Genomic DNA, 27,125 nt, shown 5'->3' with positions numbered 1-27,125 from the left:
AGCTGGCCTACAGGGAGGAGGTCCAGCACTTAGCAGCATGGTGCGCTGACAACAACCTGGCCCTTAACTCCAAGAAGACCAAGGAGCTCATTGTAGACTTCAGGAAGTCCAGAGGCGGCACGCACACCCCCATCCACATTAACGGGACGGAGGTGGAACGTGTTTCTAGCTTCAGGTTCCTGGGAGTCAACATCTCCGATGACCTCTCTTGGACCCACAATACCTCTACTCTGATCAAGAAGGCTCATCAGCGTCTCTTCTTCCTGAGGAGACTGAAGAAGGTCCATCTGTCTCCTCAGATCCTGGTGAACTTCTACTGCTGCACCATCGAGAGCATCCTTACCAACTGCATCACAGTATGGTATGGCAACTGCTCTGTCTCCGACCGGAAGGCATTGCAGAGGGTGGTGAAAATTGCCCAACGCATCACCGGTTCCTCGCTCCCCTCCATTGAGTCTGTCCAAAGCAAGCGCTGTCTGCGGAGGGCGCTCAGCATCGCCAAGGACTGCTCTCACCCCAACCATGGACTGTTTACCCTCCTACCATCCGGGAGGCGCTACAGGTCTCTCCGTTGCCGAACCAGCAGGTCGAGGAACAGCTTCTTTCCGGCAGCTGTCACTCTACTCAACAACGTACCTCGGTGACTGCCAATCACCACCCCCCCCCCCCCCCGGACACTTATTATTATTATTTATTCAAATCGTTGCTATGTCGCTCTTCAAGGGAGATGCTAAATGCATTTCGTTGTCTCTGTACTGTACACTGACAATGACAATTAAAATTGAATCTGAATCTGAATCTGAATCTGAAGACACGCCCCCTTGTGAGGTAGACACGATCGCTGCCTCCCCTGGTGCTTTTTCATTGCAGTTTTATGTGAGACCAGCGAGCACACATTTAATATCTTTATATGTGAAATAAGTTACCTGGACTATGGAAGGTAAGGACGTGTAATGAAGGGGTTTACACATATTACATTGGTGACATACATAGAGATAGTAACAGGCACACGCTTATTGCCCGCGCTCCATGCAGTTTCTAAGGGGTTGCGCAATTAGAGGGGAGGCTCAGCTTGCCGCTGCCTCACCTGTTATCTCTCCCTGTATTTACAGCGGAGCTCCGCAAATTTTGCGATTTTTACTATAAAAAATGATTAGATTCATATAGAAATGACATTTATAACAGATCAGTGGAAAATCTTTATATTTATTTTATTTTATTATTATTTTTCTTTACTTTTCTTCACAACTATTTTTATTGGGAGTATATGACAGGTGAGGTTCTGCCTCTCCTGCCTTCCCTGACCGCACGTCCCTGGTGCGCTGGTGGCAAATATTGTATTGTATTGGTATAGTCTCTGTACTTGCCAATGGTATGGGACTACATTTCCCAGGAGGTTGCGCGCGAGGTCCGGAAGAGCATGCGCAATGAGGTGGACGTTGAAGTTGAAGCAACGATGTAGGACTGCATTTCCCTGGAGGCCCCGCGTTGGGGACCGGCCGAGTCTGCGCAGTGGCACGGGCTTTATTGGAACCAAAGATCCTAGAGGAGCTTCTTTGATTGGAACCAGGCGGTGTACGAACTACATTTCCCAGAGGTTTAGGACTACATTTCCCAGTGGCCTCCGCGCGGGGCCCGGTGGAGCATGCGCAATGTTGTGGGTATTGTCGGAATGAGGAAGGTTGTTGTGGTCGGCGGCGTCTCTCGTCTCCCCGCGCACGGAGAAGGCGCTGCCTGAGGGGAGGAGCTGCGGGGACATTGGGCGGGGTGACAGCTGAAGCTGACCAAAAAAAAACCCCTTGGAGGCGGGTGGAAGCCAAGGGCCGCGGAAATGCTGGCACGCCGACCGGTTGCCGAAGAAGCCGCCACGCCGACGGATCCCAGCGGCTGAGGAAGGGGGAAGCAGAGGGAGAGCAGGGGAGGAAGGCGCGACATGTTCCGCAACGCGATCAACCGATGGGTGAGTGGCCTTGCCTGCATCGTCTCCTCCTCCTCCACCCGCTTCTGCCGTGCGAGCCCCTCAGCCCCCGGGCAGCGACGCACCAACTGTCGGTCCCCGATCCCCTCCTTCCCGGCTCCGCGCGCCCTCCTGCACGGGGTGCAAACCTGCCGCGCGCGGCAACAATAAAGCGCTCCTGCAAGAGGGGTTACCTGCACACACACACACACACTCTATAATACATGCATATTTGCACTCTAACACACACTCTGATGCACTGTGTGTGTATATAGACACAAAATGTTGGAGTAACTGAGTGGGACAGGCAGCATCTCTGGAGAGAAGGAATGGTTGACGTTTCGCGTCGAGACCATTCTTCCGACTCGCTGAAGAGGGGTCTCGACCCGATACGTCGACCCGCTGTTACTCCAGCATTGTGTGTCTATATTCGGTGTAAACCAGCATCTGCAGTTCCTTCCCACACTGCACGTATATATGTGTGTATATAACACACACATTTAACACACAAAAGCCCCTTTTACAAACAAATTAATAAAATGCAGAACTGCCGGGACAGGATGAATTACCTTCTGCAAATATTGCCTGTCAGCAGGAACAGCCCACCATGTCTGCTGATCTTGATGCCAAATTCAACAATTCCCTAACCCTGACAAATCCCAAAAGGACACAAAGTGCTGGAGTAATTCAGCGGGTCAGGCAGCATCTGTGGAGAACATGGATAGGTGACGTTTTGAGTCGGGACCCTTCTTCAGACTGACCAATCTCATCTGCCTGCATGTAATCCAAATATCAACATTCCTGTATGTTTATATACCACAAACACCACTATTCTATCTCCTTCCACCACCTGGTGGGTGGGTGGTGCTTATATAATAAAACTGATGGGTTCCTGCTTCATTCTTCTGTGGGCTTCCAGCTGAATAGACTCTTATCAGTGTCTGTGTGCACCTCATCTGCTCTGAGTGATTATGAAAGGGGGAAGGGGCTGGTGACATTTTAAGAACAATGTTTTCTCCCATCTGGGAATCTCCTGCCGTAACAGAACTCTGAATAAAGTGTGTGCTTTGGGAGTCTGCAGTTGGCGAACACTTGAAGGGGCCCACCCTTGGGAGCTGGCTGTGTGCAGTCATGGTACTAGATCTCTGCCTGAGAGAGAATGTTGTTGGTGCCGTTTGCTGCTGCTGGATTTGAAGACGCTGTGTGTGGTTGCTCAGGTGCATGCTGCAGGGAGTTCCTGTCTTGAGTATAGAAAGGAACAGAAATTGTACTCTACGTGGTAGACTGTGAACTTGGTATCTGATGTAAGAGCTTAATCTGTGACAGTTCTTTTCCATAGAGAGCCAAAGACAGCGCTGGTGCACTGATATTTTTTTAATTTGTACCCTCAGTGAATCAGCATGATAATTGCCAGTGAGGCATGGTGTTGTTGGAAAGTTGGAAATACATTTATTTGTTGTTGTATGGCCATTTCTACGTGGTTCTTTCAGTTTATTTTCATTTCGCTTTTCTGTCTTGGTCCTGTGCATTTTGCATCTGAATCGTCCTTAATTTTCATTTATTAAAATATGCTACAGCATTTTAATACATCGTCTTTAATTAGACTGGAGACCTGAAGTAAACTGAGTTACTAGTGATGTTAAAGTCTAAAATGTTATCATGTCGGCTACTTTTATTTATACACATTTTGAAGTGAATTTTGTTGCAAATAGTGTTAAGAATCAACAGAGCATAGTTTGTCACAAAATAAAATAACTTTTCTGCCAATTTAGTTCAAAAGAATCATAATTTTAGTTTGAAACGTACACTTTTTGTGTATTTAATGTGGAAGATCAAGACGGAATTTGAGAGAGTTATTTGAAATCCAATGTTTAGTTGAAATTGAGGGGCACATTTTGCAATTGATGTTCTAAATTTTGTGCTAAGATGGTGTGTCACTGAATGTAACTGCATAACATCTTTGGAAATAATTATTAATTATTGGATTAATATTCCCACTGCGAATTACGTGGACTAGTTTTAGAATTTAGTTTTTTTCCCCCCTGTGGCCACTGTGATACTCTAGATGCATGATCACCCTCCACTATTTGACGAATTAACACTTTTATGCATGAGGGTGAATGTAGATGCCATTCAGATGTGATAGTATGATAACCAGGTACTCACTTTATCTGACTCATGTGGACGCTGTTTCTGATAAGATTGGAGGATGGCGAAATGGAAACATGACTATTTGATGTTTCATGGTGATTTGCATGCTTTCTTTGTGAAGCCTGTACTTGCTTTGTATTGTGTTTGAAAATAATTACAGCTTTTGGAATCAAAATCGCAGACATTAACAACTTTGTGTGCTCGGTATTACAAGTTTTAAATTATTAAACTTTGGAATTTTCGCAAAGTTTGGCTGGGATGAATTTCAGAGTATTAATATATTTATCGAGAATTTCAAACATCAAGACAAGTCAAGAGAGTTTATAGTTGGATCATCGAGACAGACAGCGTGAAAACAGGCCCTTCGACCCAACTTGCCCATGCCAACCAATATGCCCCATCTGTACTAGTCCCACCTGCCCACGTTATGCCCATAACCCTCTAAACCTATCCTATCCATGTACCTGTCCAGATGTCTCTTGAATATTATGATAGGTTCATGGCACACATTGAGATAGTTTTGTGCCATGATTAATATTCATGTTGATCTATTTCATAAAATGTAAAATCTGTACTGCAGATCCATATTAATTCTAACTTGTCTAATATTAACTAAGAGCAGTACTAATCTGCAAGTTGGGCTAAATAATCTACCAGTACAACTTTTACGATTACAGCTGGCAACATTTCTGATTTGTATAAATAAAAAGGGTTGGGGACAATTCTTGGAACTCTTAGGTAACCTGGGAACTATTGTGCTAGGAGGAATAGAATCATGAGTCAGTCAGGTCAGAATGTTTGACCAGAGAGTTTTATTGTGTTTTAGTTGGCTATTGGTAGTTGTATATGGCTGGAGCAACATCCATAAATTGAATTTTGAGTACAAAAACCTGCACTTTTGGAGAAAACGTTTATACCAAAGTTTTCACAGTTGAATTTGTGTCAAGGGCAACATTTTTATGCTTAAGTTCACAAGTTATAGGAGTAGAATTAGACCATTTGGCCCATCGAGTCTACTTCGCCATTCAATCATGGCTGATCTATGCCTCTTAATCCGATTTCTCCCATAACCCTTGACACCCGTTCTGATAAAACAATTGTCTATCTTTACCGTAAAAAATATCCACTGACAGCTCTCTATGGCAATGAGTTCCACAGATTAACTACCCTCTGAACAAATAAGTTCCTCCTAACCTCCTTTCTAAAAGTGTGCCCTTTAATTCTGAGGCTATGACCTTTGGTCCTAGAATCTCCCACCAGTGGAAACATCCTTTCCACATCCACTCTATCTATCTTTTATTATTCTGTAAGTTTCAATGAGGTCCCTCCTCAACCTTCTAAACTTCAGTGAGTAGAGGGTCCAATGCTTTCAAATGCTCATCATATGCTAACCCACTCATTCCTGGAATAATTATTGTAAACCTCCTCTGGACCCTCTCCAGCACATCCTTCCTCAGATATGGGGCCCAAATTTGCTCACAGTACTCCAAATGCGGTCTTTTGTGCTTTGTGGTTTTAGCGAAGTGACAAATTGCCTTATAGAGCCTCAGCATTACATCTCTATTTTTGTATTTCAGTCCTCTTGATATAATGCTAGCATTGAATTTGCCTTCCTTACTCCTTAGTTCATTGTGAATGCAGCAACAAGATCAAACATAAGATCTGCAGTTGGCTGAATTACTAATTGGTGTAGTGAGAGTAATATTGCTATTTCAAATGATATCGACTCCAATGAAGAACTTATCTTTAGATTTCTGTGCCAGTCACAACCATTTATCATCTCTAATCAGGGGAAGTACAATAAATGTAAACTTTATAGCAATTTACATAATATAGCATAGGGCAAAGAAATTTATCACTTTATCTGTGTTAAATGTGTCATAATATGTTACTCGGCAGAGCAAGTCACAACGTGCTGTGTTTAGCTTCGCTAAAACCACAAAGCACAAAAGATTCATATTGAAATAACAAACGATAAACGGAGCCTGTTAAAAGTGTTTGCTTCACTTAATTTCATAAACTATTGCTCCCTCCTGAAGGCTCTGGTGAGTCTATTTTTACCATCTCCCTTGCCCCAAAATGTCAAGACCATTTTTTTCCACCTCTAATTGTATAAAATCAATCGTTGCTTTCTCAGCCTGTTCTGCGTGTCTGTGGATCTCCTTGGAGCCTTTCCTAATATGTGCTCTTTTGATTTTTATTTCACTTCCATGGTCGAAACTCCACCTTTGTTTTTGGCACTAACTGATCTTTCTCGACACAATGTCCACAAGTGTGAGAGAAAAATTATTTCAGTTTTGTCTCTTTTGATGTATTGAAAACACATCCTGCTTTTATTTGCTAAATTTAAATGTTATAGTTGGTGAGAATACTTCACATTTACAGTAATGACTATGAGTACTGGTGAATAACAGCACTCTTAGTTGATTTTGTTGGTAGAAAGACATCAATCCAAATTTTGCAGCTTTATCATGTGCAGTTCCTCCCCAGGAGAGGATTCAGTTTTCCTGAGAACGGTTTGTAACCTGAATAGTTTCCAAGTTGGAAAGATGACAATTTAGCAATATTAAAATAAAAACTTAGTAAAACTAAAGCCATGCATGATGAAACCAGGGTTTAATCTACCATTTGAATATTGCAGTGAGCCAAGTTTCCATCTGGTAGAAAATGCCTGCAGGCCTTGGCCGCAGCCTGCAAATCCTTCCCACCATTGTCACATTTGCCTATATGTAAATGCTGTACATTAGTTAGGTGTTCATAACAAGGTGAGCATCTCTAACATTGACTGATTAGGCACAAGCATATCAGCTTTTAGCAGAGACTTGCTTAACTGACATGAGTAACTGCCTCGGAATACATCTTACAATTTTAGGTTATTTTCATCAATCGAAGATTAGACTGTAAAGTGGATTTGCTGTTTGACCTCTTTTAGAATCGGACTATTATGTATGCAAACCAAGCAAAATCAACTTAAATTATAACAGCCTTGTTTGCCAGCTATGGGGAATAGTTACGGTGTGAGGGTTTTTTCGTGAACACAGGAAGAGAACGTAATAAGGAAATGAGGTGCATTGTTAAAATTTAGATATTCCCTGTTTGTTCATATAATTTGTTCAATTGTTTAGTTTTGTATTGAAAGATAAGGAGATGGATATAGTTAAACCAAACATCAGTTTATCATTGCATTTTCATTATGTTTATTTAGATTTGTATTTTTAGGATGGCTCAGAAGTGCAACAGTAGAGTTGCTATCTTACAGCGCCAGAGACCCGGGTTCGATCCTGACTATATGTGCAGTCTGTGGAGTTTGTATGCTCTCTCTGTGACCGCAAGGGTTTTTTCTGGATGCTCAGGTTTCCTCCCATTCTCCATAAAAACGTACAGGTTTGTAGGTTAATTGACTTTGGTAAAATTGTATATTGCCCGTAGTGTGTAGGATAGTGCTAGTGTACGGGGCGATTGCTGGTACATGTGATGAATGATGATGGTGTGCTGAGTGCGATACCCTGGCTGCCACTAGAAACAATCTCCCACATGTGCTGTACAATCTCATGAAGGGATGCACAAAACAAGACTGCAATCTGCTCAGATGTGGAAGCCCACAAGCAACTAAGGATCCTGCTGGAAGAAGTCCACACCTTCTGGGCTAATTCACAGGCTTTGAACAACATGGCTGCTGGCTCTAGGGGGTGGGACAATCGTGGTGGAGGGTGAATGGCAATCAAAAGATGGGTGGTAACAGTCTGCCTCTGGAGGGAGCTATTAGCTGAAAGCAGAGGAAAGGACGAGAGTGGAAGAGTGGGAAGTATGATGAATGGAGATCTCAAATTGCAAAATGGTGATGAGTACAAGGGGGAATGGAGGGTTTTGGGGGAAGGGAACCAACGTTCAGGGAGGCTAATGCAGGGAGGTCTTTAGATCGGGATGAAGGAGTGCATTATGAGAAAGAATGTGGGAAAAATTGTTCCCAGTGCATGGTTAAAGTGCCATCGATATGCTAAGTGTGGGTGTGTCCACAATTGCGTGAGCTGGGTCTCTGCAATAGTCAAATTAAATCGAGTTACATTTATTGTTGTGCACCAGTATGACGAGATACTGGCACAATGACAATCACAGGAACGTCAGCTCAGACAACACATAAACGTATAAATTATCCAAATCATAAATTAAACACAATTCTACAAGATAGTGTAAAGATAGACGCTGCAAAAACAAGAAAGTACACAAACAAAATATGAATGCCTAACATACTTAGAAAACAACCCCATAGTAATGCAAGATATAATCTGTAGAGTTCCTTTGCTGTGTTAGAGTTAGGGTTGTGCAGCTCGGTTCACGAACCTGAAGGTTATAGGAAACTAGCTGTTCCTGATACTCCAGGTGTATAAACCTCCTGCTCGATGGCTGCAGCAAGAAGAGGGCATGGCCCCACGGTAGGGATCTTTGCGGACACCACTCCCTGCGCTGTGATACATTATTAGCAGGGCTTACTGTAAACGCTTCATAGCGGAGGGAGTAGTGTCTGCAATTGCCAATGACTGGAGATGATGGTTAATATCCTTGACAAAACGACACAGTGCTAGAGTAATTCAGTGGGTCAGAATCTTTGGAGAACAAAGATAGGTGAAATCGGGATCTTCCTCAGATTAATTCAGTTGGCTGAGTTACTCCAGCACTTTGTGTTGTTTTACTTTAAAACTAGGTGCGGTTACCATGCGGCAACCTCCCCTCTCACCTGCTGTCGCTTCCAAGGTGGAGTATGGTGGCGATTCTGGAAGAGAAGGAGGTGGCGGCGGTGGGTAGGTGAGGCTGACTGGACAGAGCAATGGGAGAAGCAGGCGGCGGTGGTCATGCAGAAGGCAGTGGAGGCTAAGTCAATGGATATTTTTAAGGCAGGAATAGATAGATTCTTGATTAGTACAGGTGTCAGGGATAATTGGGAGAAGGCAGGTGAATGGGGTTTGGAAGGAGAGATAGATCAGAGATGATTGAATGGCGGAATAGACTTGATAGGCTGAATGGCCAAAAATTCCGTTTGAACTTATGAAAACCACTGCCGATCTCAAGAAACCATAACAGGTGAGAGGAGCTCACTGGTGCAACTTGTGAGTCGGGAGTGGGGTCGGACGCCTAGGCTTTAAATGACTGGGGGAGCCGGGGATGGGATGGCAGGTCATTACTGTCAGAAGTCAGAATAAATTTATTAGTCAAGTATGTATACATACAAGGAATCTGATAGTGCTTTGCTCGCACATGGTAAAATCATGATATACATGGTAAAAACACGATATACATCAGACAATTAAAAATAAAACATAATTTAATCTTGAAGATAAAGTACCAGAGTAAAAAGAGGCTACAGACTTTTGGCTGTTGAGTAGAGCTACTGCTTGTAGAAAAAAGCTGTTTTAATGACTCACTGTGGAGGCTTTCATTGTCCGGAGTCGCCTCCCCGAGGGAAGTACTTCAAAGAGTTTGTGGCCAGGGTGAGAGGGTCAGAGATGATCTTACCCGCTTGCTTCCTGACCCTTGCAGTGTTCAGTTCATCTATGGGGGGGAAGGTTGCAGCCTGATGATCATACGATGCACTGCAGACGCCGGATGTCATTCTTGGTGGCTGAGCCAAACCATGATGGAGAAGGTGAGGAAGGCTCTATGATGGTAGTGTAAAACTGAACCATCATTGCCTGTGGCAGATTGTCCTCAGCTGCCGCAGGAAGTACATCCTCTGTTGGATCTTTTTGACTGTGGCTTCCCATTTAAGGTCCATTGAGATGATGGTTCCGAGGAACTTAAATGACTCCGCAGTTGTGACTGTAGTGTTGTAGATGAGTGGGGGGAGGGGAGGGGGAGCTCTCCTAAAGTCACCAATCACATTCAGTTTATATTTTAGAGGGTGAATTTATTGATTTTTTGGCACTCCACAGTGCTTTAGAGACACATGAGCTGCTTTAGAGACATATGAGCGGTGTCATTAGCTGGCCAGCAGTGATTGTCATTTTATTATCATGTGAGCTCTTGGCCCAGAGAAACAGATAATCCAGAAAGGCTCTGGAACTGAGGGTGTTGGAAAATCGGTGTTCAACTTGTATATCTATCTTTGCATTCAGCACATCATCAATTATAAACCACATTTTAAGGTTGGTATTTTAAAGGCCATGTTTCTATGACTAAATTAATTCACTTTGCTGTACAATGGACTATTTGCAATAAGCCCATCTTTAAGTTTGCATTGGCTGTGTTTGCTAAATAACTACTTGCTGCTTACTTATCCCTTAATGAAAAGGTCCTTGTTGGAGCGATTAACATCTTAGGATGTGGAATCCATTGGATCCCAAGTCTTCTAGGCTGCAAAATTTTGTATTTAATGCATGAGATGGCCGTAAGTCGTTTTCTCCACAAAATTTATCTACTATTGGCTGAGCTTGCATTACCTCCTTTCTCTGACAAGTCACTTTATCAACATCTTTCTTATGTCAGTATCATAAGCTGTATTTTAATGCACATTGTGCTATTGATTGTTTAATTTTGATTTTGTTTATTTATTTCCACCAGCTGTTTTATTTGTTAGGATGAAATATATAATAAACATATTTGGTTGGGATACTTTGCTTTGGTTGTGCAGAGAGAAAAAATGCTGAATGCAAAAAATGGAATTGCAATATTCTTGTTTTGCTGCCAGTTGTGATTTAGGATAGTTTTGCAAAAGCTCATGAATCACTCCAAAGTTAAAAAAATATATATTTGAGAAGGAAGTATTTTAATCAGGATGAGAACAAATCCTGCTCCTCTAAAATGGAATTGGATCCTATGGAGCAAACGATAATTATGGAGCAAATAATAATTAAACAATTCTTCTCCTTCAGAATGTATGTAGACTATAGCCAAAACATTGCCTTTGTCTATGGCAATGTTTTGGCTATAGTCTACATACATTCTGAAGGAGAAGAATGTGGAATTCTACTCCCTGAAGGAGAAGAATGTGGAAATTAAAGGCAGAGCGAAGAGAGCGAAATGAAGCAGACTGCGAGCATACGACGACTGCCATAACGTGAATATATGAGAAGCAGGATGATTACAGAACGTTCAAAGATGGAGTAAAAGGAGCAAGGAAGGTATGAGAAAAAAACAACGGCAAGCATAAAAGATGATCCAAAAATATTTCCTAAGCATGTGAAGAAGAGGGTTGTAAAATGAAAAATGGTGAGCAAACAGGCTGCAAAGATGCAACCTCCTGACATACGTCGGGCTGATGTTCATCTACTACTGCTTGTCATTCAACACCAACATTCCCTCCAAACCTGTTATCGAGCTTGGGGAACTGAGTCTCTGCACATCTGTTTGCAGCTGGAACCTTGACTTCCTCATCAATGGATCACAATCAGAATGAATTGAAAACAACACTTCCTCAATAACCATCTGCACAGGGGCACCTCAGGACTGTGCTCAAGTTGAAAGCGGCCAGTGTGTGCATCGCTCGGGACAGTCCCCAATCTCCCATGGCCACCCTCTGCAGGCTGCTGGTCGGGTGGAGCGGAGGCTTGGGACACTGTTCATGCCTTCACAATGATGTGATGAACGCGGGGGTCTGGACCAATCGCTAACAAGTCCCACCCACCCGGCAACGTCAAGTCTGTTATTGTACTTTTCTGTTGAGCGGCAGTCGGTCCTTTGGCCTGTAGGCGACACAGCCTTTCGGGTAGGTGACGTTTTGACAGAGCGGCCATTCGTGGAAGTTTGCGTCCCGCCCTTTCAGTTAGTTTGCATTTAGGCGTCCCATCCTTTCAGTTAGTAGGCGTTTCGTCTTTGGACACTTTTGGTTTATTGTCGTTTCGGCCTCGTTTCCATTCCGTTCTTTGGCTTCGACTTCTTTGCTTCAGCTTCTTGTCTGTCGGCGCCACGTCCGGATACCCGCTGCGTCGAGGGGAGGAATCATCTCGCTGATTGATTGCGCCACGAGGAGGATTGATTAAAGTGCGGTTTACTGTACGAAAATAGTTTATATCGGGGTGTGTTTTGAGTTGCTGACAGTCGGGGAATATTTTCATTTTTCATTTTTGGTTATAGTCTTGTTGACATGGGTTGAGATATTTGCTTGTGCCACTTTAAGTCTGCTGTATAGAAAGCTGCTGTGTGAAAACCTGCGAGTGGGAGTTAGGCCCTTTGTTTAAAATTTGAAAGCAGCAATTGTGATTTAACCGATAAGAGAGTTGGGAGTTTAAATAATTAAACAGGAGTGACTGGAAAATAGTCTAGAGCGGGTGTTAATTGTAAGATCGTTACCCATTGTGAGAGAAAGATTCCATTGATCTTGGAGTCTGGGAAATAGCGAGAGGAAGAGATGTTAGTCTTTGGGAATCTTTATTTCACAAGTTTAGTTTTGTCCATTGTTCCGAGATGGGGAATGTCTTTGAGAAGGATTGATCAAGCAGATTAGACAGCCCGATAAGGATAATTTGGAGAGCTTCCACATGAAGCCAAGAGACTGAGGGGATTATCGGGGAAATTAAATGCACTTTTAAAATATAAGATTTGGTCATTAGGGGGAGTAAAATCTCTGATGGGGATAAACTATGTAGAAAGAATCATTAGAGATTATGGGAATAGTGAGTTAATTCAGATGTGGAAAGAATTCTTCACTAGGAAAAAAATAAAGAAATAAATTGTTTTGCTGTCCAACTGAAGAATGGAGGCTTGTAGATCGGGGATAGGAGAAGACAATATACCCGATCCTTCTCAAGATATTCCAAAACGGGAACAAGGGAAATGTTGTCTTTTAAAAGTGAGATCGCTGACACGGCTCTTAAAGGGAAGGTGCCTAAGGGAATTAAATCGAGTATATCGGGTAAGGATGAGAAAGGGTTTGTACCCCTTGAAGAGAATGAAATGATAAATTGGGCAGAGTTTGTAGGAATAGATAGAAAGCCACTGGATCCACCAGAAAACTCTCATGTTCCCAAGTCGGAGAAACTGTGCACAGCCTACGAGCGAGGCAGACAAGCGTTAACTTCGGCTCCTCCGCCTAAATTTGAATCTAACACAGAAACATCAGGAAGGGATTTTCTATCTCCTGGGATTGCCCCCACTGGGTGGAAGATAATAATAAGGGAAACCCAGGAGCTAGGAGCTAAAATTCCAGCAGTGACAAAATAGAGGAATCCTTCTTGAGATACAAGGATAACACGGGTAGCCTTCCAGGGGGCGAGATATAGGGGGAATATGAGTGGAATGATCCAGAAATAAATAATATTATGGCAGCGGAACGGGTCACCACGGAGGAGAGTTTAGAAAGAAACCCCCGAAGGCAGTATGTATGTAGGGAAATGCCCGCTTTGGGTGTAAATGTTCCCCAGGCCCCAGACAATCAAATGTAAAGGCAGCCGGGTCCAGCAGTAGCACGGAGGTTAGAGGTCCAAATAAAAGAGATAAGAACAAGTGTGGACAAAGAAAAAAACCTGAAGGCATGGATAGACCTCATTTACAGAACCATCCTTTCCCAGTTTTGGTTGGCAAGGCTGTAGGACAATCCAGCCCGATCAATGCTTTAACTGTGGAGGACTTGGGCACTGGAGCAGGTCTTGTCCCATGTGGGCGTACCCCAGAGGAGGAAGGGGACAAAGAAAGAAGGAAGTGGGGTCAAGGAAACCGAGGTCCCGGTGACCCTGAAGGTAGAGGACAGGGATGCTGGCAGGGGAATCAGGGAGACCAAGGGGAAGAGACAGACCAACAGTCTAACCCATTTCAGTGGCTCTGACCTGCCAGTGAGTGACCATACCATCTAAAAATTAAAAGGCGTCCTCTGGCATAAGAAAAGTACTGTGGCATCACCTCTTCCTAACTGGGGAAGATACGTCAACTGACACTCAGAGAATTCTCACTGAAGGAGGGAGAATGGCAAGTAACATAGTAGCTAGGTGGGAACGATACCAACTGAAGAATGAAAGAGGCACTAGGGAGAGAAAAAATAAACTTACTGCACAGAAGGAATGGGAGTGGGAAAAGAAGATATTGCACTAATCTATTGCTGAGTTTTGTGCCTGCAGGACAGTGGGTCAGCAAGAGACTGCCTGGGGAGTGAGGTAAAAAGAACACACAGACCTCTAAGAACAGGAGGAAAACAACGGAAGGTAATGTAGCTCCCCAGGGAAAAGGTGACCAGCCAGGAAGAATTGACACTGTCCTGCCCCTTTAAGACACTTGGGAAGGCCAGCAATCCCCACTCCCTAGCAACAGATACCATCAGAAGAATGAAAGGACCTTTCCTAGTGCCTAACCAGATCACCTGGCTACTAAGGATAAAAGCAAGGATAAAAGGAAGGAGAATGAAAGACACTTCAAACATCTTCGAAGGAAATAACATCAATACCTTGTAATTACTTTTGGGACAGACCTCACTCTGAAGGATTGTTTTAGAAGAAGATATTTCTCTGGTTTGGGGCAGAACACCTGAATTGCATCCAAATTATGGGGTTTAGAAGTAAATTTATAAATTTTGGATTCGGTTTCAAAATTGGGTTAGGGTGAAGAATTGGAGAGACTTTGACATTTTTAGATTGGAATAGACTTGTAGAATCTGACGTAGGACCAATTGTAGTTTGATGATTAATTGACATTGTTATTATCTCATCCTCAGAAAGGCAGACAAAGATGGAAAAGATTGAAAGGGTACCAAGAAGGATGGAACTTGGAAAGATCTGATCATATGGAATTACTTGGGGAATATGAGAGTTGAATTAAAATTGGAAGTGAAAATTGGAATAAAATTGGAACTTAAAGTAAGAAGTGGAATTGGAATATGATTTGACATGGTCAAAAGAGGAACTGTGAGCAGCAGGATTTCCCATTAAGACATTATCCAGTGGTTGGGAGCTATAAGAACGAGAACCCCTAGACAGAGAACGAAGCCAACATAGAAAAGTTAAAATAACACAGTAAGAGATAACATACTAAGAGCTAATCGAAGAAAGAAACAACATAGAGAAGAATTAGCATAGTAATTAGTTATCATAGTAACGAGTGCATAAGTGTAGAATGAAGACAGACTTGATTAACTGAGGGGGGAAACTTGGATTGTATTGGAACTAGCAGAGCCGATGTGTATTTGCCCGATAGATTTGAATTGTTTAACCCTTGATGGTAAAGAGGTTTATATTATCAAGGTGGAAATAAATTGTCCCTGGATTTGGCATTTTTGATCGGACTTAGGATGAAATTAGTAATAATAAGAAATTGATTGTTTAAATTTCCACAGCTGGGAATTCCACAGGAATTGGAAGGGAATTGTATTATCAGCTACAATGCTGTTGAATGAAGAAGGAGAAATGGGCATTGAAATTCAGAGTAGTAAATTGAAGGCTGGGACTGAAATGGAACATTTATCATGGTTTGCTTCAAATTAAAGTCATGCCTTTAGGGGAATCTGGACTGAACCCAGCTGAAATGTATATAATTTCCTGTCACCAGATATACATAGTAACATCGTGTGAGGAAGAAGGAGATTCTATGTCGATCCTAGAATAATAAAGAGTAGGTTAGGGAACAAATAGGCAATAGATAATAGAATAGGGTTAGGTTCAAGTGAAATGGGAATAGCGAGTGTGTGGGAAAGCATGAGTTCATAATGGTAACTTGCTTTGTTCCAAGTTTCTTAGGATTTTTCTAGGGTTTAGGTTCGACCATGGAAGGTGATGGAAGACTCAGATTAAGGGAATTTGCACCCACGAAAACTCGGGAGGTGAAGATTCCTCAGTCAGGACTTGTGAAGTCATGCCCATGCAAACTCGGGACGCTTTACAAGATTCTGAGAAGAAACAACATCTTGTGTTACTGATGGATGGGAAATGTAAAGCACACATATGTATATCTGGTTACACAAAAATGCTGGAGAAACTCAGCGGGTGCAGCAGCATCTATGGAGCGAAGGAAATAGGCACCATTTCGGGCCAAAACCCTTCTTCAGACTGATCGGGGGCGGGGGTGGGCGGGGACAAGAAAGGAAAAAGGAGGAGGAGCCCGAAGGCTGGGGGATGGGAGGAGACAGCAGGGGGACTGAGGAAGGGGAGGAGACAGCAAGGACTAACAAAATTGGGAGAATTCGATGTTCATGCCCCCAGGATGCAGACTCCCCAAACGGAATATAAGGTGCTGTTCCTCCAATTTCCGGTGCCGCTCGCTGTGGCCATGGAGGAGACCCAGGACAGAGAGATCGGAGACGGAGTGGGAGGGGGAGTTGAAGTGCTGAGCCACCGGGAGGTCAGCTTGGTTATTGCGGACCGAGCGGAGGTGTTCGGTGAAACGATCGCCCAACCTCCGCTTGGTCTCACCGATATAGATCTGCTGACATCTAGAGCAGCGGACGCAATAGATGAGGTTGGAAGAGATGCAGGTAAACCTCTGTCGCACCTGGAACGATTGCTTGGGTCCTTGAACGGAGTGTATATCTGGTTAGCTGATTACTGAGCCACTTTGGTTAGCATTTATGTTTAAGAGGGAACTGCAGATGCTGGAGAATCGAAGGTTACACAGAAAAGCTGGAGAAACTCAGCGGGTGCAGCAGCATCTATGGAGCGAAGGAAATAGGCAACGTTTCGGGCCGAAACCCTTCTTCAGGCTGAAGAAGGGTTTCGGCCCGAAACGTTGCCTATTTCCTTCGCTCCATAGATGCTGATGCACCCGCTGAGTTTCTCCAGCTTTTCTGTATAACCTTGGTTATCATTTATGATGGGTTATCATTGTATTGTATTGTATTGTATATCTTTATTGTCATTTCCTGAGTATTCGCATACCCAGAGGAAACAAAAAAACGTTGCTCAACCAGTGTCCATTCAGTGTGCATGAAAAATAAATAGAAATTTAAAAAAAAAACATGTATCATGAACAAATTTAACACTCTACTAAACATTCAACAGGCGTTCCGACCGGCAGCGGCACAACAGTGGCTCTGCTGCAGTGTGGGGGTTTGTGCGCGATACTTGGCAGGGGGAAAAGTCCATTTAGCAGTCTTATAGCCTGTGGGAAGAAGCTGAGGAGCATCCTGCTGGTTTTGCAGCTAATGCTCCTGTACCTCTTCCCAGATGGCAGGATGGAGAAAATGTCATGCGATGGGTGGTAAGGGTCTTTGATGATGGAGATGGCTCTGCTGATACATCTCTTCCTGTATATGTCCAGCAGGAAGGGGAGTGGAGCACCAATAATCCTGCTGGCGGTCTTCACTATCCTGTCTAGTTGGTGCCGTTCGTACGCCTTGCAGCTCCCGAACCAGGAAGTGATGCCGTAGGTCAATGTGCTCTCGACAGTCCCCCTATAAAAAGTCCGTAGGTGTGTAGTGGGGAGGACTGCTTTACGTAGTTTTCGGAGAGGGTGAAGTCGCTGCTGGGCTCTTTTGACCAGAGCTGTGGTGTTGGCCGTGGACGTCAGGTCATCAGACAGATGTAGTCCTAGGAACTTCATGCTGCTGACCCTTTCCACATCAGCTCCGTCGATGTGCAGAGGTGTATGGTGTTGTTTCCCCGCCCTTTTATGATATTATTATGATAACAGGAAGGAATGTTAATCTTTGCTAAATTGGACCAGTCAGGACATCAAAATGGGGTTATGTTTCAGGGATTGCTGGGAGATTTGGTCAAATTGGGATTGCTCTCTGCAGAGCTGGGACAGGCTGGGAGAGGTGCCACAGAGTCTGGAACTTATATACAATTTGCAAGCAAAGAATGGGATGCCTTGCAAGCCCTGTCAATCTGGTACTAAATGCATAGAATGGATTGGGTGGCTACAAACCAGACATACACCTTGTAAATAGCTTGTAAATAATGTTGCAGAATCTGACTGCTGAATGTTTATTGGATGGGGTGTTAAGCCTTGTCTGAGAGTTCTGTTAATCAGGGTAAATGTTTCCAAGTTGACTTCATCTCAAATCCCATTGTGAATACAATGTATTGAACTGTTGTATCATTGTGTTTGGGAAATGTCTGTTATATATGGGGTTAATCGATATTTGTAATTGGGTGATTAAGAGACAACCCCTGTGTGGTTCGGCCCTCGGGTTCGCGGGGCATATAAAAGGCCCTGATCACGAGGCTCGGGGTCGATCTTCTAGCGGAACACTCAGGATGGACTGCGTACCCTTCTGGCGTGTCTCTGTCTGCGCGAGGCCTAGAGGGCTTGAACAGATAGACACAGGATCGAACCCGCGGTGGAATAGGTACAGTGTGAAGTGGGGATAGGTACAGTGTGTGATCTGTGATGCACTTTTTGGTTAAATAAAATATAATTGATTCAAGTGCTTGATTCAGTGTTTTTACTGAAACTAGTCTGGGGGGAAGCTTAGAAACGAGCAATTATCATCCTCGCCCTCTACCTTTGGGGTCCCAAGAGTCTTTGTACCTTCTTGGAATCCATCGGGTTCTGTGACCCCGTGGCCTCCTTTTCTGCCCCCTTCCTGATAATATTCTCTCATAGGACACGACCGACTCCAGTGTCCCAATCCCCCACAACTGTAACACTGATCGGGCCGGATTGCTCTATACCAGCCAAAGCAAGGAAAGGTCAGTTCTTTGAATGGGAGGTCTATCCAGGCCTTGAGGTTGTCTTCCTCCTTATGCTCGTCTGTTCTTATCTCTTTTATTCGAACCTCTAATTTCCGGGCTGCCATTGAACCAGGCTGCCTTGATGCCTGACTGTCTGTGGTCTAGGGGACATTTATACCTAATGCGGGTAGCTACAAACACATTGTCTACGGGGAGTCCTTACTAAATCCCCTTCCGTGGTGAATTGTTCCGACATAATAATATTATCCATATCCGGATCACTCCATCCATATTCTCTCCCTAGCTCACCCCCTGAAAGGCTATTTGTTTTATCCCGATACTTCAAGAAGGATTCTTTCGCTACTGGAATCCCTCATTAATTTCGGCACCCATGTCGATGGAGTCTTCTTTCTAGCTCCTTGATTTCCCCAACTGTCCTCCAGCTGTGGGGCAATCATAGGAGATAGAGAGATCGGGGAGAGATCCTCTATTTCAGATTTAAATGTAGGGGGAGGAGCCGCAGATAACGCTGACTCCTCCCGTGTGCCCCGCTTGCAAGCTGCGCACGGTTTTTCCGAAATGGGACCATGAGAGTTTTGTGAAGAATAATGTGGCTCTATCCCCACTTCGAAGAATTCCGCACACCCTGCCATATGATAAATATCTCTCCCTTCAAGATATGCAGACCCTGTTTCACTTTTACTGAATTTAGCCGATTTAGTTTTCGTCGGCATCTTCCCTTTAAGAGCCTCCCTTTCAAAAGATGATACTCTGAGCAGCTCCTGCTCCTGCTGTTGACTTACCAATTCTCCCTGTCGCCGCTCTGAAATGTCCTGAGAAGGATCAGTTCTCTCGTTTTCTCCTATTCCCAATTTACAAGCTGCCATTCTTAGGGTGGACAGCAAAACAATTTCTTTATTATTTCTTTTAGTGAAGAATATCCCCTACATCCCAATTAACTAGTTTCCCATATTTTTTAACGATCATCTCTATATAGTTTATCCCTATGTATCTATATCTTCTTTAGTCCACCCAACTGCCAAAGTTGGTCTTTCAAAATTGCATTTAATTTCCCCGATAATCCTCTCAGTCTATCCGCTTCATTTGGAAGCTCCCTGCAAATGATCCTTATCGGGCTTTCTAATCTGTTTGATCAATCCTTCTCAGAGACATTCCACATTCTCGGAACAATGGTCAACACACAAATTACAAAACACAGGTTCCAGACACTAACACCTCTTTCAATCACTCCTCATCTCAGACTCTAAGGTCAATGGAATCTCTCCCACACAATGGTCAACGGTCTTTCCGATTCACACTTACTCTAGCAATCGCTTCCTTTCAACTGTTACCCAGTCACTCCTATTCAATTATTCAAAACACTCGCTCCTATTCAGTCTCTCTCCCCACTCTTATCGGTTAAATCACAATCACTGCATTAAATTCCAAATTTTCAAACAAAGGATCTTAATCCAAGTCTAACTCCCACTCGCAGTCTCTGACGCAGCAATCTCTCTCTCAATTCACTTTTTCACATTCGAAACGACGAACCCAAACCACGCTAACAAAACTATAATTAAGAACAAAAATATTCCCCCGATTACCAATAACCCAATTAATCTTCCTCGTGGCGCAATCAATCAGTGGGATGACTCCTCCCTCGACACAGCGATCGAAGGAGTACAACCCCTGATCGAACTACCCCGATTCATATTCTTATAAAATAATCTTAAACAAATACGAATATCTAACCTAAACACACTCTTACTTCGAGTTTCTAAATCTGTAAACACTCGCACAAGCAGCAACACAAATGACGGTCCACAATCTAAATCTTAACTTTTAATTCTTAATATACTCTTAAGTTTATTTACATACATAGAATATTTACAAAATCTGGATCCTATGACAATAAGAAAAGCTCGATTTTTACAATTTACAAAACGATTTAAAGCACTAGCGCGCAGTTAACGAATACTCGATCTCGAGCCGCGTCATGCTGTTATCCCTCTCCTGATACCGAAGATTTTCCCCTTCCTAGTTTACTCTTTGCTGAGGGGTACTATTCCTTAAATGATTACTTTTCCTCCCGAATGTTACTATCCCTCTGCTAAGACTGGACTTCTATAGAGGGACCTCTATCCCTACTCTCTAAGTTCGACAGAATTAGGAGTACCCTTCGCTATTCGGATTACTTTTTGTCAAGTAAGCAGGTTCCCGTCTCTCAGGTACTCTTCGCTATCAGGTACTAATCAACAATCAACCAGAGGGTTACTATTCACTGTTGATCAGCCACTATTCGGAATCGATCACGGACATGCACCAACTCCGAAGTTCTATATACACAAATTCGAATTCCACAAGGTGTAGCTATGGGCACACGCATGGGCCCCAGCTATGCCTGCCTATTTGTAGGTTACGTCGAGCAATCCTTGTTCAATGCATACCAGGGCCCCATCCCCGACCTCTACCTCCGCTACATCGACGACTGCTTTGGTGCCACCTCCTGCACCCGCACACAACTGACTGACTTCATCCACTTCACCACTAACTTCCATCCGGCACTCAAATACACCTGGACCATTTCCGACACTTCCCTACCATTCCTTGACCTCACTATCTCCATTGCAGGTGATAGACTTCTAACCGACATACACTATAAACCCACTGACTCCCATGGCTATCTGGACTACACTTCTTCCCACCCTGCTTCCTGTAAGGACTCCATCCCCTACTCCCAATTCCTCCGTCTACGCCGAATCTGCTCCACGGATGAGGCGTTCCACACCAGGACATCTGAAATGTCCTCACTATTCAGGGAACGGGGGTTCCCCTCCTCCACCATAAATGAGGCTCGCACCAGGGTCTCCTCCATACCCCGCAACACTGCTCTCTCTCCCCATCCCCGCACTCGCAACAAGGGCCGAGTCCCCCTAGTCCTCACCTTTCACCCCACCAGCCGGCACATACAAAAAGTAATCCTCCGTCAGTTTCGCCACCTCCAACGTGACCCCACTACTCGCCACATCTTCCCATCTCCCCCCATATCTGCCTTCCGCAAAGACCGCTCCCTCCATAACTCCCTTGTCAATTCTTCCCTTCCCTCTCGGTCCACCCCCTCCCCGGGCACTTTCCCTTGCAACCGCAAGAGATGCAACACTTGTCCCTTTACCTCCCCCCTCGACTCCGTTCAAGGACCCAAGCAATCGTTCCAGGTGCGACAGAGGTTTACCTGCATCTCTTCCAACCTCATCTATTGCGTCCGCTGCTCTAGATGTCAGCAGATCTATATCGGTGAGACCAAGCGGAGGTTGGGCGATCGTTTCGCCGAACACCTCCGCTCGGTCCGCAATAACCAAGCTGACCTCCCGGTGGCTCAGCACTTCAACTCCCCCTCCCACTCCGCCTCCGACCTCTCTGTCCTGGGTCTCCTCCATGGCCACAGCGAGCAGCACCGGAAATTGGAGGAACAGCACCTCATATTCCGTTTGGGGAGTCTGCACCCTGGGGGCATGAACATCGAATTCTCCCAATTTTGTTAGTCCTTGCTGTCTCCTCCCCTTCCTCAGCCCCCCTGCTGTCTCCTCCCATCCCCCAGCCTTCTGGCTACCCCTCCTTTTCCCTTTCTTGTCCCCACCCACCCCCGCCCCCGATCAGTCTGAAGAAGGGTTTCGGCCCGAAACGTTGCCTATTTCCTTCGCTCCATAGATGCTGCTGCACCCGCTGAGTTTCTCCAGCTTTTTTGTGTAACCTTCGAATTCCACCTTACTGACAGAACTTCAATATGAAATTCATTATTTTGAAAATTTGGCTTTTCAAATATAATCTCAAATGCAAACTCCTTTTGGTCCTCGTGTCTTCCTGTTCTAGGCCTCGCTCAGACTGAGACACTACAGAAGTTCACGCAGTCCCAAGCGCTCTCCCAGAAGATCGACGCTGAACCTCGTGATAGCGGACTTTTATATGTCCTGGGACCTCGAGTGCCGAACCTCATGAGGGTGGTCTCTTAATGACCCAATTACGGATATCGATTAACCCCATACATAACAGACATTCCCCCAACCCAATAATACAATAGCTCAATACATTGTATTCAAACCGGACTTCCTAAGGAAGCCAACTTAGAAACATTTACGCTGATCTACAGAAAGCCCAGATAAGGCTCAATACCTCATCCAATCAACACTCGGCAAAGTCGAACTCTGCAACATTATTTACAATGTGTATGTCTGGTTTGCAGCCATCCAATCCATTCTATGCATTTTGCCGGGTTTGCCGATGTTTTTATTCTTTGCTGGCAAATTGTATCTAAGCTCCAGACACACTGGCACCTCTTCGCAGCTTATCCCAGCTCTGCAGAGAGTAATTCCAAATTGACCAAATCTCCCAGCAGCCCTGAAGCTTTTACCCCATTTTGAAGTCCTAGCCTCTCCAATTTAGCCAAGATTAACAGTCCTCGACATTCTTGTCACTACTAATAATCCATATCACCTGAGTTCACCCTACTGTGAATGTCGGTGTGATCATTGTCAAACATGGCGTCATCCCCATCTAGTAAATGTGAAATATCCAAAATATAAAACCTTATGAACATTTCGTCCTTTTCTGCCTTTCGAAGTCACAGATAATTATCAATGGCCCTCTTAATTATATATTTGTGTGCTAAATGCCTATGCCTGATTAATGCTAGTGTGTCTTCAGCAACAACTAACACAGTTTGTGGCCAAGTAGATGTGCAGTTCCTAATAGCGTGAAGTCCAATTTCTGAGCATTTTGTTCCGTATCAAAACTCGTGATTCTATTGATCTGAAATGCTCTTTTTGCACAGATGTTGCTTGGCCTAAATGTTGCTTGGCCTAAATGTTTTGAGCATTTTTGTCCTTGTTCTGAAATTAGTGCATCCATAGTATTTTCTATATATTTTGTTACTATTAATAAGCTTCAGGAAGATGTCCAGTGTTAGTTTAAGTCACATAATGTAAGAAAGGTAATTTCCTTTTAAAATAAGCATAACATTTTTGATAATTACAAAAGTCAGTAGGTTTAAATAGAAAAAAACATCTTTTGTCTTCAGTATCAACTTGGCCCACCTGAACCTTGTCTGTGCATTTGGAAACACACAGTTTCTGAAGGTGGTTGGATCATCTGAGAATTTTTCGATAAAAGAATACTTTCAGCTTGATAAACTGTGGCACAGGTTACAATGCATGTTCTCAATATTTATATTCCATTGGATTCATCCCTATCTTGACTATTGTGTTCAGTTCTGTGTAACGTTTTTTTGGAAGAATATCCCTTTGGGGAATATGATTTGTATTATGGTTGTGTAGTAGGAACAGACAAAATGGGATTTTCAAACTAGGAGTAGCAATGGTTAAGGAGCCAAGTTTTTAGATTTTATGTAACAAATAAGAAAGCATCAATGGCCAGATTTTTTTTTTTTATACAATGGTTATTGTGATGAGCAGTACAATACCTGGCAAATAATAAAAACGTTCTGTAGCAATTTAGAAAGGAGTTGAAGATTAATATATTTCAGAAATATTTTGGGGAAGGGAAGACTGATTGGATAATTTCAAAAGGTTGCCTCATGTTTTTGACGCTGAAATAATGAAGGCAGGGATGAAAGTTGCAATAAATTAAAGAATAGATAAAAGGCAAAATAATAGATACAAGGCAGAAGAGACGATTAAAGATAAGCATATTTACATTAAGGTATAAGGAGTGTAAATCTGTAACGGAGAGTAAAACTAGATAAGGCTAATGGTTTGGCTGCCGAGCCAACAGTCTGTTTGTCCCTTCCTTCTTTGTGTTTTAATAGTGGGGGGGGGGGAGCTGGGGGAAAATTGTTCTATTCTCTTACCTCGACCGAGATTTAAATTTTTTCTGCATCCTATCTCCATCCGCACTGTGGCCTAACATTGAGGAGTTGGCGGCCTTCGATGGAGACCGACTTTTGAGAGCTCCACCGCGTGGAGCCTACGGACTTTAACTTCGTGAACCCCGCGATCCCTTTTCCAGGGATCGACCCCGGAGCTCCAACCGTGAGTGCTTGTGGACTTAACATCACGGAGCTCATGGTCTCTGGTCAGAGACCGACTTCGGAAACTCCAAGCCGCAGGAGTTTCGATCGCCCCGGCGGGGGAGTTTCGATCGCCCCGACGCGGGAGTTTCTATCACCCCCAACGCGGTGGCTTTGACCGCTGGCTCCGGGAGCTTTGATCGCCCTGACGGATGGTTTGAATAAAGAGGAAGAAGATTGGACTTTTTTGCCTTCCATCACAGCAAGGAATGTGGGGAATCTGCTGTGGTTGATGTTTATGTTAACTTTTATGTAGTTGTGTATCGTGTTGCTTTTTTCTCTTTTCTTTTCGTATGGCTGTATGATAATTCGCATGTCACTGTACCTTAATTGGTACATGTGACAATAAAAGACCTTTGAAACCTTTGGTTACAAAATTAATTTCAAAACTTGGTGCTCTGTCTGATTGTGCCTAGAATTTGAACTAAAACATAAAACTGTGAATAGAATTATGATCTGATAGCTATTACAAAGATGTAATTGTAGCTTAGATTAGGATTTGAAGTGTGTAAACATTTTGAAAGGACAGGAAGTCTAGAATGTAGGAGGGTTTTGGGTGGAGGTAAAATAATAACAGCCAGAAGTATTTTGGGAGTGGTGTACGTGCCTGTTTATTATTTATTTTTTTGGCTACTTCATTGAACAACTCATTCTGGAACCAGCAAGGGAGCAGACCACACCAGACATGGAATTGTGCAACAAAATAGGAAGAATCAATTATATTGTGGTGAAGGCAGCAATCATAATATGAATTAATTTCACTTTCAGCTTGAGTGAGTGATATGGGTTGAAAACAAATCTTGAATTATTGGTGCAGTTATGCAGGTATGAAAGAAGAGTGAAGTGGCAAATCTACTTCTGGTTTAGCAGTGGAAGACATCTTGGCAGATTTTTTTTAAATGTCAAAAATATAGGAACAAAAATGTACCTGGAGAGATGCAATCTTATGTTAAAATGTTGTATGCACTGTCAGGTTTAAGTAGGTATTCCACAAAGATGTGTGGCATGTCAGAAGAATAGCACTAAACGTTATTCATGTTATTTCCTTTATCATTGATTTATACACTGTGGATGGCTCGATTAGAAACCTATATTGTCTTTCCGCTGACTGGTTAGCAAGCTTTTCACTGCACCCGAAAATGAACTCAAACTCTAATGACTAAAAAATTAAAGAAAGAAAAATTGGAGTATGAGATAAAGCCAATCAAAAACATAAACAGGGTTAAGAAAGATTTATTTTAAAGTGTCATCTTGTGATGTTTATGATTCTATAATGATATTACATTGGGAATGTCACACGAGTCAACATTAGATTGTTACCCTTGAAAAGGTGAAGAAGAGCTGCCTTCTTTAGTCACTGCTGTGCTTGATGTTAGTGAGAGAGTTCCAGGGTATGGTCCCAGTGACGGTGAAGGAATGGAATATATTGCCAAGTCAGTATGTTGCATGGCTTCGTGAAGGTGTTACCGCACTTTTGCTGCCCTTGGTGGTAGAAGTTGTAGGTCGGAATGTTGCTGTCTTACAGGCCTCGGTGAGATCCTGCAATGCATCCTGTAGATGGTAGAAACTGTTGTCACTCTACGTTGCTGGTGGACTGAGTCAATGGTGTCGAGCTTCGTGAGTGTTATTCAACCTGCAAGTGGTGCGCATTCCATCACACTCCCGACTTCTATCTTGTCCATGGTGGACTAGCTATGAGGAGTTGGGATGTTTTGGATGTTGGATGATTTGGAAGAATGTGAATGCTGTCAATATTCCTGTGACATTTCTGTCCTTGCCTATCTCATTAATAGAGTTGTTACATATCAAAGTACTGTCATGTTTGTGGGAGGATTGTGTGGATTTTAATGGTCTGCATGTAAGAATTTCTGTAGCTAGTTCAAAAAGAATGTTGATCCCACAAAGTGAGATTACAAAATTGAAAATGGAACATAAGGAGATGACAGAGAAATTGAATGGGTATTTAGCATCTTTCTTCACTGCAGAAGATGCAAACAACAGTCCAGAACTAGAAGGAAGGGAGTATGGCAGGAAACTTCCAACAAAACGGTACAGATCTAATTGTTAAATCCATGGGCAATGGACCTGAATGAATACACCGCAGTTGTTACTGGCTTCATAAAGAAATATGTGGAAGAGTATGGTTCTACAAAAACCATCCGAGTGTTTCCCAGCCAGATACCTTGGATGAACCAGGAGATCCGCATTCTTCTGAGAGCCAGATCTCGAGCAGTCAAGTCTGGCTACGCAGATTCATTCAGAAATTCCAGATACGGCTTTGATAAGGCCATCAAAAAGGCTTGAAGGTTCTAAACTGGAGAATGAGATGGACGTTTGGCAGCTATTGCAGGGTTTGCACACCATCACTTCCTACAAGGCGAAACTGGGGAGCAGTTCATGCGACAGCAAA

General features: G+C 43.5%; 1 protein-coding gene across 4 annotated transcripts in view; it reads left to right on the top strand.

Moving 5' to 3' along the window:
- Positions 1–1,675: 1,675 nt before the first annotated feature.
- Positions 1,676–27,125, top strand: part of atp11c (ATPase phospholipid transporting 11C) — a 114,965-nt gene continuing 89,515 nt past the window's right edge. Inside the window, exons 1-2 of one of the 4 annotated variants that reach the window (XM_055643982.1) lie at positions 1,676–1,960; positions 14,152–14,235. In XM_055643982.1, the coding sequence (XP_055499957.1) occupies positions 1,934–1,960; positions 14,152–14,235 (111 nt within the window). In that variant the 5' untranslated portion in view covers positions 1,676–1,933. The remainder of the gene's footprint in view (positions 1,961–14,151; positions 14,236–27,125) is intronic. The other 3 variants (XM_055643981.1, XM_055643983.1, XM_055643984.1) reach the window with 3 other exon arrangements.

Source organism: Leucoraja erinacea, chromosome 12 (genome assembly GCF_028641065.1).
Source record: "Leucoraja erinacea ecotype New England chromosome 12, Leri_hhj_1, whole genome shotgun sequence".
Classification (NCBI taxonomy): Eukaryota; Metazoa; Chordata; class Chondrichthyes; order Rajiformes; family Rajidae; genus Leucoraja; species Leucoraja erinaceus.
Note: the sequence above shows the minus strand (reverse complement) of the source record. Positions and strands in the feature narration are given on the sequence as shown.